Source organism: Aquarana catesbeiana, linkage group LG04, assembly GCF_042186555.1.
Source record: "Aquarana catesbeiana isolate 2022-GZ linkage group LG04, ASM4218655v1, whole genome shotgun sequence".
Taxonomy (NCBI): Eukaryota; Metazoa; Chordata; class Amphibia; order Anura; family Ranidae; genus Aquarana; species Aquarana catesbeiana.
The window spans coordinates 221,841,040-221,854,691 of NC_133327.1; the positions used below are offsets into that span (position 1 = coordinate 221,841,040).

At 39.7% G+C, this 13,652-nt stretch overlaps 1 protein-coding gene across 2 annotated transcripts in view; it reads right to left on the reverse strand.

Annotated features, from left to right (window-relative positions):
- Positions 1 to 665: 665 nt before the first annotated feature.
- The window catches only part of PLD1 (phospholipase D1), a 240,044-nt gene continuing 227,057 nt past the window's right edge, over positions 666 to 13,652 (reverse strand). For both annotated transcript variants that reach the window (XM_073626226.1, XM_073626227.1), the window contains exons 24-26: positions 9,605 to 9,758; positions 9,160 to 9,277; positions 666 to 4,816 (exon numbers count right to left, since the gene is read on the reverse strand). In XM_073626226.1, coding sequence (XP_073482327.1) covers positions 4,592 to 4,816; positions 9,160 to 9,277; positions 9,605 to 9,758 — 497 coding nt within the window. In that variant the 3' untranslated portion in view covers positions 666 to 4,591. The remainder of the gene's footprint in view (positions 4,817 to 9,159; positions 9,278 to 9,604; positions 9,759 to 13,652) is intronic.

A 13,652-nucleotide genomic window follows, 5' to 3' on the forward strand; every position in this document is an offset into this window, starting at 1 on the left:
TGCAAGACGGGAGTTTTTAAACCCTTTGTTGGGGTTAAAAACGACCCGCTAGCGGCCGAAAAGCACCGCTTAACGAGCGGCACTTTACCGCGAACGCGGCCATGGCCCCAGTGTGATTCTGCTAGTGAAGTCCACCTCATGCTGCTTCCTCTGATGGGGTGAAATCACTGCTACACTTCTTATGAATTAAGAACAGTGTTACCCTCATGTAGGCTGTGCATGCTTGTTCTTCAGTGGGATTAAGATGTTGCAGGGGATTTGGCTATAAGCATGGTTACTGCTCATGCACAGGTCTGTAGCTGGTCTATCAGCAGCTGGACACACCAAGTCCTACCCACTGCTTTCTGCATTGGCAGCCCTGTCTCTGCAGGTGAAAGGGGGATTACTCAGGGGGAGTAAAGGAAGACTTTTGTTTACTTTATGAGGCTGGTGCATCACACTGTAATTGGAATTAGAACCTGTTTGGACTGGCACACAAGACCCACTGCATTTACTCTAATTCTGGCACTTGACCACTGAAGTGCTTCAATTTCTTCAGCAGAATTCTGCATGAGAATGGAAAAGCAGCAAAGTATAATACCCACCAACAGATTTAAGGAATGAGGCTGTTCTGTGCTTTTGCAGGTTTAACATATTCATAATTAAAAGGCAAGTGAGCAAACAAACAGGTTGCCATATTTTAATTAAAAACAAATACATTTGTTGAAACAATTAAATAGAACATAATTACAGTGACTAGCACAGATAAAATCAAGGGATGTCAAAGTCATGCAGTATAGGTAGCAGTACAACCAACAACCCTTCATGGAAGGAATAGAAATTATTTTAACTGCATCTTTCTTCATATATTTGAGCATCTGTATTTCCACAAAATGGTCACCCCAAACATTTCAGCTAGTGCATAGAAAGTGATCCACACTGGATTTAAATTACATTTCATATAAAATACATTAACATGTTGTTTCATTACAGTTTAACATTTCTTTCACCATGTAAAGATAAAAATACATTTATACCCTTAAAATATATTTAATTTATCGTATGTGAGAGCTCTAGCACAAATGCCAAAGAAATTAACAGAATTTAGAATCTCTTAAATAGGGAGGTGTTTTTTTCACAGTTTAAAAAATAAAATCATGACTTGGAACTACAGCCTTAAAAAAACAATCATTTCAAGCAAGCTGTTTCGATCAATGAACATAATGAAAGAATTCAAATTAGCAAGCAGTTGTATGACTAAGATCCATTTTCTTTAAGCAGTGACGGAAATGTACGACATGAAATAACAGCACACAAAATACAATTGGAAATTATATTGCTTTCATATGCTATGCATTAGAAAGCTTGATTGTAGAACATTCTATACAATATACCGTATTTGCACATAACGGACGTTAAAGAAAAACCTAGCCAATAAGACTTTATTTTTGCTTTATGATTATCTTTTTGGCTATAGTTGGATTCAATCAATTCCAATCCATTATCCATGAAGAAGTGGCACATTGCTGTGGCAATATGAATTGGGATTCTGCCAACTACTACCTGCCCAAAACATTTCCATTAGAATTAAAAAATAGCATTAGACTGACACAAGGGACACTGTTTAAATGATGCACATATTTCTGTAAACATTTGGTCCCTTTTTACAGCACATTAATGTGACTGCACAGCTATACCCACTACAGACCTGTTTAAAGTGAACCTGACCTGGTCTTAAAAAATGAAATAACAGTACTGACTTTTGGCACAAGCAATTACCAAGTCTTCAAATGGATTTCAGAGAATAAGCTCAAGCTCATAATGCAGTTGTGCACCCTAGAGCTTCTGCAGACAATAGAATGTTAATGGGCAGAGCGAAGCACCAGAAGTTGAAGCCTTGTGTCCAGCCTGGGCCAAAAATCAAACTGAAAACGAACAAAGATAATACTTTTTAGCACTCTTGCCATCTTAGGCTCCTTCATAAGCACAGCATTAACAACTGATAACAGGCAGATCTTTCAGACTTTTCTAACTTTCACACCTGTTGGACATTTCCCACAACCAGACCACACTATAGGAGACCCGAATGTTTTGGTTCTTAAAGGGAACTTTAAAACCACTGAGGAAAGGATAACTTTTGAAGTAGTCCTAAAAAAGTTGAATAGGGATTTAGGAAATGAAGGTTACATTTAGACCATGATCTTTTGTGTCAAACAGAATTATCATTCTTCCTACTCTAACCTCAGTGACTTGTCTCCACCTTCAACTCCATAGCCGTATCTCTGCCTTATCTCACCAGCTATCCAAGATTAACTTTGCTGTGTACTTTTGTTTGTTTTCCTTTCTTTTTTTTTCATCTTAGAGATTGTCTTATTAACACTCTGCTAAACTTTGTGCATTAGTACTGCTTGGACCTTGATGAAGTGGGGTACACCCTGAAAGCTTGTCCTGAAATATTGCATGTTAGTGCAAATAAAAAAAATATCACGGACAGCACTCAAGGAGTGAAGGCAGTCATTCGCAGCTTTGTCTTTTCGTTTATTCCCCAGTTTACCATTAATTGATAATGTTCTACCATTCCACATATCTGATAGGATTTGCCAATATAAATAGCGATCTAAGCGAATCATAGTATTTGCATTGCAAATCTGTAAAAACATAAATTCTTATAGATCAGAGAAGTTACTAGATATTCATTGCAAAAGTTGCTTCTATTTTTCTCCAAAAACAGCATTTTCTGGCTTTAAATTTTATCAATCCCATGAACATTTGCAGCACATGTGACAGACCCAGAGAAATTACTCAAATTTCTTTAACAGACCCCTCAGCAGTTCATCTGAAACTACAAGGTAAAAGATGGAGGTAGCTTGCTACTTGGCTAGTGGTCCCGTTGAACAAAAGTTACCGTATTTTCACAGGCAAGCTGACGTTAAATATATCTGCTAACTGTAGACTTAGTAACAAATTATATACATATATACGTATTATCCTTCATTAGCTATCCCTTGCTTGGAAGAGCAAGGTGCCAAATGCAGTTAGCAGCAGTGTAACTTGGGAGCTTAGTGTTTATAACTGATTGACTGAACTATAACTGCGCAGGGTTATACAGTAGTTCAGCTATACCTCCAACACAAATGGTTTTATTTCAGCCTTTTATTATATACAGCCCATGCTCACAGAGTACCCATCAATAAGGCAGTGCTGAAAGCAAATGATGATGTGTAAAGTGCAGCAATGCACAGCAACCAATAAACTTTTAACTGATCTCACTAGTTTCTGTGCATTATTGGACTTTGCACACATGTTTGCACTGCATAACTTTACAAGCCTGAGTTTATATTTATGGACCATTTACAAATCAGATGAGGCCTAGTCTGTCAAAAAGCACACCATATGGTGAAAGACTAGAGTAGTTTACAATACAAGACAACAAATGCACTGTATGGTAGTGATGCTTCTACAGTGACTGTCTTATTCAGTTTATGTAAGATCCTAACTCCAAAAATAATTTGATTTGCATGCCAAGATCTTAAAGCTGTGAGATGTGTGTGATACTTTTGACTTCAACAAGGTGAGTACCCGCTAGGAGGGTGTTTAAGGGGTTGAGGTAGTGTTAGTTTAATGGTAAAGGGTATGGTAAGGTTAAGGTTTAATAGGTTAAATGGATTCATGGTTTAAGAGGTTTTAGTACAAGAGCCTGTGTGTTAGTGGGATAGCATTCGTTTGAGAGTAGAGAAAGCATGGGGTAAATATAAAAATCAGGTGTAGTATTGGGAACGTCATTTCAAGGTTAGGTTAGGCGTTAAGGTCTATATGTTGGTGCTAAGTGTTCATTATACAGCTGATTTAGATGTTAGGGTACATATTTAAGAAAAAAATCAAATGGTTGGGGATGGGAGTGCTGCTGTGGATTAATGGGGTTATGAATAAGGTTAGGGCAACATGAGATTTAACTGTTTGTTGCATGCTGAAATTAATGTGTGCTAATGAGATAATGGGCAACAAGTAGTTAAAGCTTTTAAAATCTGAGATTTAATGGTTCATTTAATGCTAGGGATGCTTGAATGCATTTTCACATTTTTTGGCACCAAAAGCCTACATCTGTGGCCCAAAATTAAACTCAGGTGCTGAATATCTATTTGTGTTAGTACCTGGACCTGTGCATGCATGGTCTGTTTTATGTCAAACATACTTTTCATTTACTCATGTGATGTGTGACATTTCATACTAATTTCTATGTTCTCACGTTGAATAGAAGTTGACCCCAAATCATACTATAATGTGATTTTAGGAAGTACAGTAAATAAAATGAGTACGACCAGATGTGGCTAGTTAATCCCCCACCATGAAACAGTCCATTTATCAAAAATAGGGTTTTATTAAACAAAGGGGGGGTGAATATTGCACATAGTGATGTGAAAAATTAAGTACACTTAAAGTCCTTCAAATTTGACACTGGATATAAATGCCAAGCCATGCTCCAGATTGTGTGCAAAGCTTGTGGTCTTGCGATTTAGGATGAGGTTTCAGTGTCCCACTGTGTAATAATAATCCATATTCTTAGACGCAGTCTGTGGCCATAGTAGTTTCACCATGTTTTTAATTTACAAACTCATGTCCATGTTTCCATGGGTACCATGGCCTCTTTAGTTCCCACTGATGGCAAGAGGTTTTCTCCAGACAAGAACAAGAAGGGCAGCTGGACCACAAACCCTCGAATCCTTTGCACCTCTTCCTGTGCTTTGGTTCGGTCCTGTGAGGCCAGTGCCGACTTAGAAAGGAACTCTGGCAAATGGAAAAAGTTGAGCACTTCATCGCTGGGAAGACATCTGAAAACCTGGCACAGTAAAATGCAAGTGATAAGTACTATGCGTATACACTAAGTCGCATTTAAAAAATAAATATTTAATATTTTAATAGTTAATAATATTAACTTTATCTATCAACTAGTACATCCTGTGTACTTCTTAGTAGCAGCTAATAAGAATTAAACTTCACTCAATTGTCATTTTCTAACATATATAATATATTGTTAGTGGCTATATAACAATACTGATTGTTCTAATTAAGCATACACAAAATAAATGAGGCCTACTATGACTGAAGCTGGTGATAGGGGAAGAGCTTTACCTTTAATACAAGGATATAAAGAAAGATTTCCCCATGTGCTTACTCGCATAAATATTTTCTGACCTCATCACAGTAGTTGCAAGCTTTTTTGTTTTATTTTTAAACTGTTCCTATCTTTTTTTTTTTTTAGATCATTTTTATTGTTATCTCAGGGAATGTAAATATCCCCTATGATAGCAATAGGTAGTGACAGGTACTCTTCATTGAAAAAATTGGGGTCTATTAGACCCTAGATCTCTTTTCTGTCCTCAAAGCATCTGACCACACCAAGATCGTGTGATAAAATGCTTTCCCAATTTTCCAATGGTGCTGTTTATATCCTGCGAAACCCAAGTCATGAAATGCTTGTAGCTTCCGCTTTCTTAGCCCATAGAGGTGATTGGAGCCCTTCTGGTCTCCGATCAGCTCTATGGTCAGCTGGCGGAACCACCGGCTGCATTCTTGGGTTCCCTGTTGGGACAGGAGAGCCCGAGAAAACCATGGAAGACGTTGGGGGGGGGGGGGGCATTCCCTCCCACTGCTTGTAAAAGCAGTCTAGAGGCAAATTAGCCACTAGGATTGCTGCAGCTGAACGGCATACCTGAAAAGCAAATAATGGTAATGATAAAACATTAACTCAATAAAAAACTTGATTTTTATTTAACGCAATCTGTGCCTAAAAAATATATGCTGAAGCATGGGGGCAATCCGCCACTAATGTTAGGAGCAAACTGCTCCTCCACCCCTGCCCCATGCTTTGGCATTCATGCTCTTTTTTTTTTTTTTTTTTAACTGTGGTGGTGAAGTCACCTCCTATAGCGCTGGAGTCACGGCTTTATGTATCGTGGGAGCAAACGCTGTTGCTGTCAGAATAAATAAACTTGTGCTGCAGCTGAATGGCATACCTGCTAAGCAAATGATGGTTAACAATAAAACAAAGTAACATTACAGTATAACAGTAAGACATACCAAAGCAAATACAATAAAACACAGTAACAATAGATATAGAACAATAGAGAGTGGACAATAGAGAGCGAACATAAGAGAGAGAACAATAGAGAGAAGAAAACTGCGGCGGCTGGTCTGGAAGTGGTTAAAATGTCAGGTTTCTGTGATGTAAAAAAATAAGACAAAGATAAATCATTTCAGAACTTTTTCCACCTTTATGTGACCTATAAACTGTACAACTCAGTTGAACATCAAACTGAAATTTTAGGTGAAGGGAAGTAAAAAAAAAAAAAATATATATATATGGTTGTGTAAGTGTGCACACCCTTAAACTAAACCTTTTGATTTTATTACAGCACTCAGTCTCTTTCAGCATGGCACATCTTGACTTGGCAATATTTGCTCACTCTTCTTTGCAAAAACACAAAAAATCTGTCAAATTGCGAGGGCATCTCCTGTGCATAGCCCTCTTCAGATCACCCCACAGATTTTTAAATTGGTTTCAGGTCTGGGCTCTGGCTGGGCCATTCCAAGACTTTAATCTTCTTCTGGTGAAGCCATTCCTTTGTTGATTTGGATGTATGCATTGGGTTGTTGTCTTGCTGAAAGACGAAGTTCCTCTTCATGTTTAGCTTTCTAGCAGAAGCCTGAAGGTTTTGTGCCAACACTGACTGGTATTTGGAACTGTTCATAATTCCTTCTACCTTGACTAAGATCCCTGTTCCAGCTGAAGAAAAACAGCCCCAAAGCACGATGTTGCCACCACCATGCTTCACGGTGGGTATGGCGTTCTTCTGGTGATGTGCAGTGTTGTTTTTTTTCGCCAAACATATCTTTTGGAATTATGGCCAAAATGGTCAACCTTTCATCAGACCATAACACATTTTCCCACATGCTTTTGGGAGACTTCAGAAGTGTTTTTGCGAAATTTAGCCGGGCATGGATGTTTTTCTTTATAAGAAAAGGCTTCCGTCTTGCCACTCTACCCTATAGCCCAGACATATGAAGAATACGGGAGATTGTTGTCACATGTACCACACAGCCAGTACTTGCCAGATATTCCTGCAGCTCCTTTAATGTTGCCATAGGCCTCCTGGCAGCCTCCCTGGCCAGTTTTCTTCTCGTCTTTTTATCAATTTTGAAGGGACGTCCAGTTCTTGGTAATATCACTCATGTGCCATATTTACTCCACTTGATGACTGTCTTTTCTGTGTTCCATGGTATATCTAATGCCTTGGAAATTCTTTTGTACCCTTCTCCTGACTGATACTTTTTAACTAGGAGATCCCTCTGATGCTTTGGAAGTTCTCTGTGGACCATGGTTTTTGCTGTAGGATGCGACTAAGAAAATATCAGGAAAGACCTACTAGAACAGCTGATCTTTATTTGGGGTTATTCAGAGGCACTCTAAATGATGGCAGGTGTGTACATGAGTTTGAATGTGATTGCTTAATTCTGGACACAGCTACATCCCCAGTTATAAGAGGGTGTGCACACTTATGCAACCACATTATTTTATTTTTACTTCCCTCCCCTAAAAGATTTCAGTTTTTTTTTTAATTGAGTTGTACAGTTTATAGGTCACATTAAAAGGTGGAAAAAATTCTGAAATTATTTATCTTTGTCCCATTTTTGTACATTGCAGAAACCTGACATTTTAACAGTGGTGTGTAGACTTTTTATATCCACTGTATGGTTGCTGCTTGGTCGGGCCTAAACGGGAATGCTCTGTACCCGTGCGCCCCCCCCCAAGATATTTTTCTTTTCTCTTCCCAAGGTCACAATTTTTTTCTTTTATGCTTGTTTTTTTCTTCTTCCCTTCCCCTTTTCTAGTCTTTAAGTGTCTGAACCATGAGCAAATTCATTCACCCCTTCCCTTCCTTATAGGGGCAGTTTATGACATTGCCATTATAAAATCCCCACAGGATTTGTAGCTTTCTGGTTTCCCACTTTGACACATAACTGCACAGCCTTTGGAGACGTGTTTTAAAATGCCTCTGTTTGCTTTCCAGTACTATCAGGCAATTTTTACATCACTCTTCTGTTGGTGTACTTTTATACCCATGTGCTACTGTACATCGTTTATCATTTTAAAAAACCCAATACAAACATTTGTGAAACTAAATGGATGCCAAGTTTTACCTATGTTTGTATTAGCCAGAGCTGCCTACAGTGACATGCAGAGGAGAAGAGGGAGCCATGCACTGTTTAGAGTTTTCTGCATCTCAAGGACAGTTACAGTTTTGGGATTACCATTACACTAAGCCCTGGTTCACGCTGGTGCGGCTTCAAAATCATGCTACTACAGTGCGAGTTTAAAGCCACACATCAGTGTGATATGCACTGCCGATTTCATTGTGGCTTGCAACTTAATTTAACAGAAGTCTATGCAAGTTGCAATGATATAGTCAAAAAATAGTGTAGGAACCTTTTTTATAATCACTGCAACATGAGTTGCAGCCATATGAACAGTTCAATTGCCGGCAATGGAGTGTGTCTTGTCATGTGATTTGGAACTATCAAATCGCACGACAAGTTGAACCGATGGGAAAGGAGGGCTTCATGTTTTGACACAATGTAAGTTGTAAAAATGCATGGGGATTTGTTAAGAGGACAGGCTGGATGTAATCAGTGCATCCTAAAGCTCTTCCGTTACACCCATCTTGAAAACTAAAAGTTACATTTTTCCCAAAGTATCTAAAACCTAAACTTTTTTTTTAGTTCGGCACAAAGTAGGGAAAAAGTAGGTTAAAAGCTCTCTTTTTATTGTGATTGGTTTCTCCTCTGAGGAGATTCATCTGAGATGTCTCCTGAATAGAATGTGATGAAAAATCTGATGAAAAAACTGGAACAGGAAGTGAGCGGACACGTATTCCTGCAACAATGGTCTAAGACATGATTTCCCCTAACTTTAAAGAAATTTCCTTTTACTTCCTCTTGTGTGCCTGGTGCAGGAAAAGAGAGGAACAATCTCATCCAATAGGATACAGACAAAAAAAAAAAAAAAAACTGATATGAATTTTAACCACTTCCTACAAAAACCAAAACAGAAACAATGCATGTGGAGATACTTTAGAGTTTAATCACAATTAAGAAAATAACACAATCAGAAAAAATATTGACCTTATCAAAAATGGTTGTGTTGCGTGCACTTGTGGCCACCCAAACCTCTTTGAAGAATCTGTCACTAACTGGGTCCTGGATGTTCGTAGAGGGATCATTGAGACAACCAAGAAGCAGCCTAGAATAGAAAATTACTTAAGTAGTAAGTACACAAGCCTAGCTTACTGTCATTTCTGACACTAGGTTCCGTATTATAAATGGCTTACATTAAAAATGCACACTTCCGGTATATTTTTCAATATGTCAGTATAATGTAGGCAGCATAAATAATATGTGGGTCAGCATATACAGTAGACATTTGTTTTTAGAGGAAGGCAATTTTAATAAATATGGTTGCAAGTGACAGTTCATCAATAAAAGTCTTGCGCCAAGAGTTGTTTGCTAACACAGTGAGAATGTCATAACCTTGGCAGACTTACAGAAAGTTCAGTTAGACTTGGCCTACCTGAAACAATGCATGCGAAGTGATAGAGCAAATTTTCCAGCTTGATAATCCTTGCCATCCATGACTGAAGGAACCATTTCTGTGTCCTGTATAATCACCGCCATCTCACTGTCGCGCTTTCCCATCATGCTGCGGTCATTAATATTAGCAGACCCTGAAACGATGTATGAAAATGATGAATGGTCTTATTAGAAGAACAGTAATGAAACAGGAAAACATTCTGGGATATATAGTATATATTACTAAATACAAAAAAATTGTGTGCAATAATAATTTAAATGTAATTTGTCTATCAATATCCTTTTTAAGAGAGATATCTATATCTATAGCTATCTACATATATCTATATAAAGAGAAAGATATAGATATTTATACAGTGTACACCCAGGGTTCAAAATTTCAAGTCCTGGGCTACTAGCCAGGCCTCAAGGGTTACTCGCCACCAGTTGCTCCACCCAACCCCTACCCCACCCCTAATCACGTCCTCATAAATTATCTCATGAAATGACACTGAATATTTTATTTTTATAACTTAATTATGCATAAAACATTTAACAACAACTTTATCAGTGCCCATCAGTGCAGCCTCACCTGTGCCCATCAGTGCAGCCTACCTGTATCCATCAATGCCGCTTCCCCTGTGCTCAACAATGCAGCCTACCTATGTCCCATCAATCCCGCTTCATCGGTTCCCAACAATGCAGCCTGTGTCCATCAATGCCTCTTCACCTATGCCCAACAATGCAGTCTGTGTCCATCAATTCTGCCTCAGCTGTGCCCAACAATGCAGCCTCACCTGTGCCCAACAATACAGCTTAACCTGTGCCCAACAATGCAGCCTACCTGTAACCATCAATACTGCTTCACCTGTGCCCTACCTGTAACCATCAATGCTGCTTTACCTGTGCCCGGGAAGAGAGGAGCGGTGAACATCGCTCTAACCGCTTTCATTAAAATTGCAGAGTGTTCCCCGTGCTCGCCGTCACATACAGTCCCGCCTCCTGGCCCAGGTACTTTGATATACATCACATGTCCCAGGATTGGACGGGTGTTCTGTCATACAAAGGACCCAGGCCAGGAGGTGGGGCTGTGACAGCGAGTGCGGAGAACACTCGGCAATTTAAATGAAAGCTGTTCCAGCAATGTTTCCCGCTCTCTGATGATCCAGCCGGCTCGCTCTTCTCTCTTCCCCTCAGTGATCGCTGGGAGAACGGCTCTTTCTCAACCCCGCCTGCCAGCAGTGCTAACACCCCCCCCCCACCCCACCCCGGGCAGCCCATGCTCGCCATCCAATTTTTTTCCACTTGCAAAATGCGAGTAGGCGACTGGAAAATTTGGGGGCTGGTATATCTATATATACACACACTCACAGGACACTTTACTAGGTACACCTGTTTAATTGCTTGGCAACACAAACTGCTAATCAGCCGAACACATGGCAGTAACTCAATGAATTTAGGCATCTAGACGTGGTGAGGAAAACTTGAAGTTAAAAAAGCATCAGAATGGGGAAGAAAGAGGATTTGGGTGACTTTGAACGTGGCATGGTTGTTGGTGCCAGACGGGCTGGTCTGAGTATTTCAGAAACTGCTGAACTGCTGGGATTTTCACGCACAACCATCTCTAGGGTTTATAGAGAATGATCATAAAAAGAGAAAATATCCAGTGAGCGGCAGTTGTGTGGACGAAAAATGCCTTGATGATGTAAGAGGAGAATGGGTAGACTGGTTCCAGTTGATAGAAAGGCAACAGGAACTCAAAATAACCACTCGTTACAATCAAGGTATGTAGAATACCATCTCTGATTGCACAACACATTGAACCTTGAAGCAGATGGGCTACAGCAGCAAAAGACCACACCGGGTGCCACTCCTGTCAGCTAATAGGAAACTAAGGCTACAATTCACACAGGCGCACTAAAATTGGACAATAGAAGATTGGTAAAAACTTGCCTAGTCCGAGGAGTCCTGATTTCAGCTGCAACATTCGGATAGTAGGGTCAGAATTTGGTGTAAACAACATGAAAGCATGGATCCATCCTGCCTTGTATAAACGGTTCAGGCTGGTGGTGTACTGGTGTGGGGTATATTTTCTTGGCACACTTTGGGCCCCTTAGTACTAATTGAACATTGTTTAAACGCCATGGCCTACCCAAGTATTGTTGTGACAATGTCCATCCCTTTATGACTACAGCATGGCTGGTGAGTGTATCCATATATCTCCAATAGGGTACTAGAACCCAATACCTTAAGGTGAACACCTGACTCTCTCATACAGACACACACATCTAGGGGGAATGAATCTAAAAAAAAAGAAATACTGATAAAATGGATGGTATTAAAAAATCAATTGATAACCTCTATGGCTATAGCTGAAAAAGTTACCAAAAAAAGTCAGCTGAAAAAGGGTCATTTAAAATGATAGCCTCTCCCGGTTAAGCCTGACCATTCCATGTTCTCTATATCCATCTACATGTTAACACTCACTGATTCTCTATTTGCAGAAATTGTAAGACCACTGTAAGCTGGTCTTAAAGTGCTTAATAATGATAGTTATTCCTTCCAGAGGGTTATATGGTCAAAGATCTGTCCCACAGAGGAAGCCTAGGTCAAGAGGTACTAGGAAAATTGGGAGGCTCACAGAGGATGCCTAGGGAGCGAATAATAACAGCAATACCACCAACTTGATATGGGTCCTACAACTCTGTCAGTGGTGAATGTACATAATCGACATGAAGTTGAGCCTAAAAGAAAGATTCTGTTTATAGACACTTTCATTGTTTAAAGTGTAACTAGTTTAAACTAGTGTGATATAGAGGGAAAATGTACAGAGCGATACTCAGAAAAAAAACCTAATTTGTAATTATTGATTTGTTGGCGAGAGGTTCTCTTATATTCATTTGTTTTGCACTGCTTGTTTTATTCTTTTTTAGCACTTTACAGTGAACGCTGAACTACACAGCTCAAAAAAAACTTAGACCAATGTGCCTGTCAGAGTCATATACACATAGTAGAGCCATCTTGGGTGGACATGCAAAATCCATAAATGTGCATCCCTTAAGTATGCCTGTCATGTGAGAAAAATGTTTTGCAGCCATTGCTGGAATTCTTTTAAAAATGCTGGTTGCTTGGTTGTGCCAGATAATCACACCATCTATGGCAGGCTTAAGTATGCAGAAAATGACAGTCAGCAAAAAAAAAAATATATATATATTTATTATCTTGCTGCAGATCAGTAACTCAATGTATTGAAGTCAAAAGAATCTGTTTAACAGGGAATTTGCATTACTAGAAGCAGCCAGTAGTCTACCTATTCCTTACAGGAGAACTTTAAAGGCTAAGTTCACGTTTGGAACATGTTACATGTTCCACCCATATTTAGGGTGGAACCTATAACATGTACCAGCTCCTGCCCTCTCCCCCCCAATCCTACCCTTCCTGTGACAGCAGGCAGGGGTTATTCTCCCAGTACCCGCTGTCACTTTTTAAAAAACAGCACAGCTGCGCAGGGCTCCACTCACACAGCCACCTGTGAATGAATGAACTACAAGAATGGTATTCCACCGTGGCAGATGGACTTGGGTTGCAGGGGTGCTGATGAGTGCTCTCATAGTCCACTGACATGTCCTCTGGCTTTCAAACAGAAAGCCTATACAGAGGCATGGGCTGAAAGCCTGAGGAAATGTCTGCAGGAGCCCAAATTGCACGCGTTATTTATTACGCTTTACTTGGCTACAGGTTAGTGTTAATAGTAACACAGTGTGAAAAAAACAGTGTATAGTGTTTTCTTATATTAGCCAATTAGTATAAACCTCTGTCTACAATACTTCACCATCAAACCAATTTAGCAAATATTCCACTAATAGGAAAAATGTCCGCATCTGCAAAGATTTCAGCACTGGGTGGATGCTAAGCTACAAAAAAACACAAATTCCTGCCTAGTGTTCGGATCGAACCCGCCAGGAAGTCGTCACTGCACACTGTCAATCCTAGGCAGTGAGGCACTACCCGACAAGAAGCTGCACACACACACGCTGCCTATGATTGAT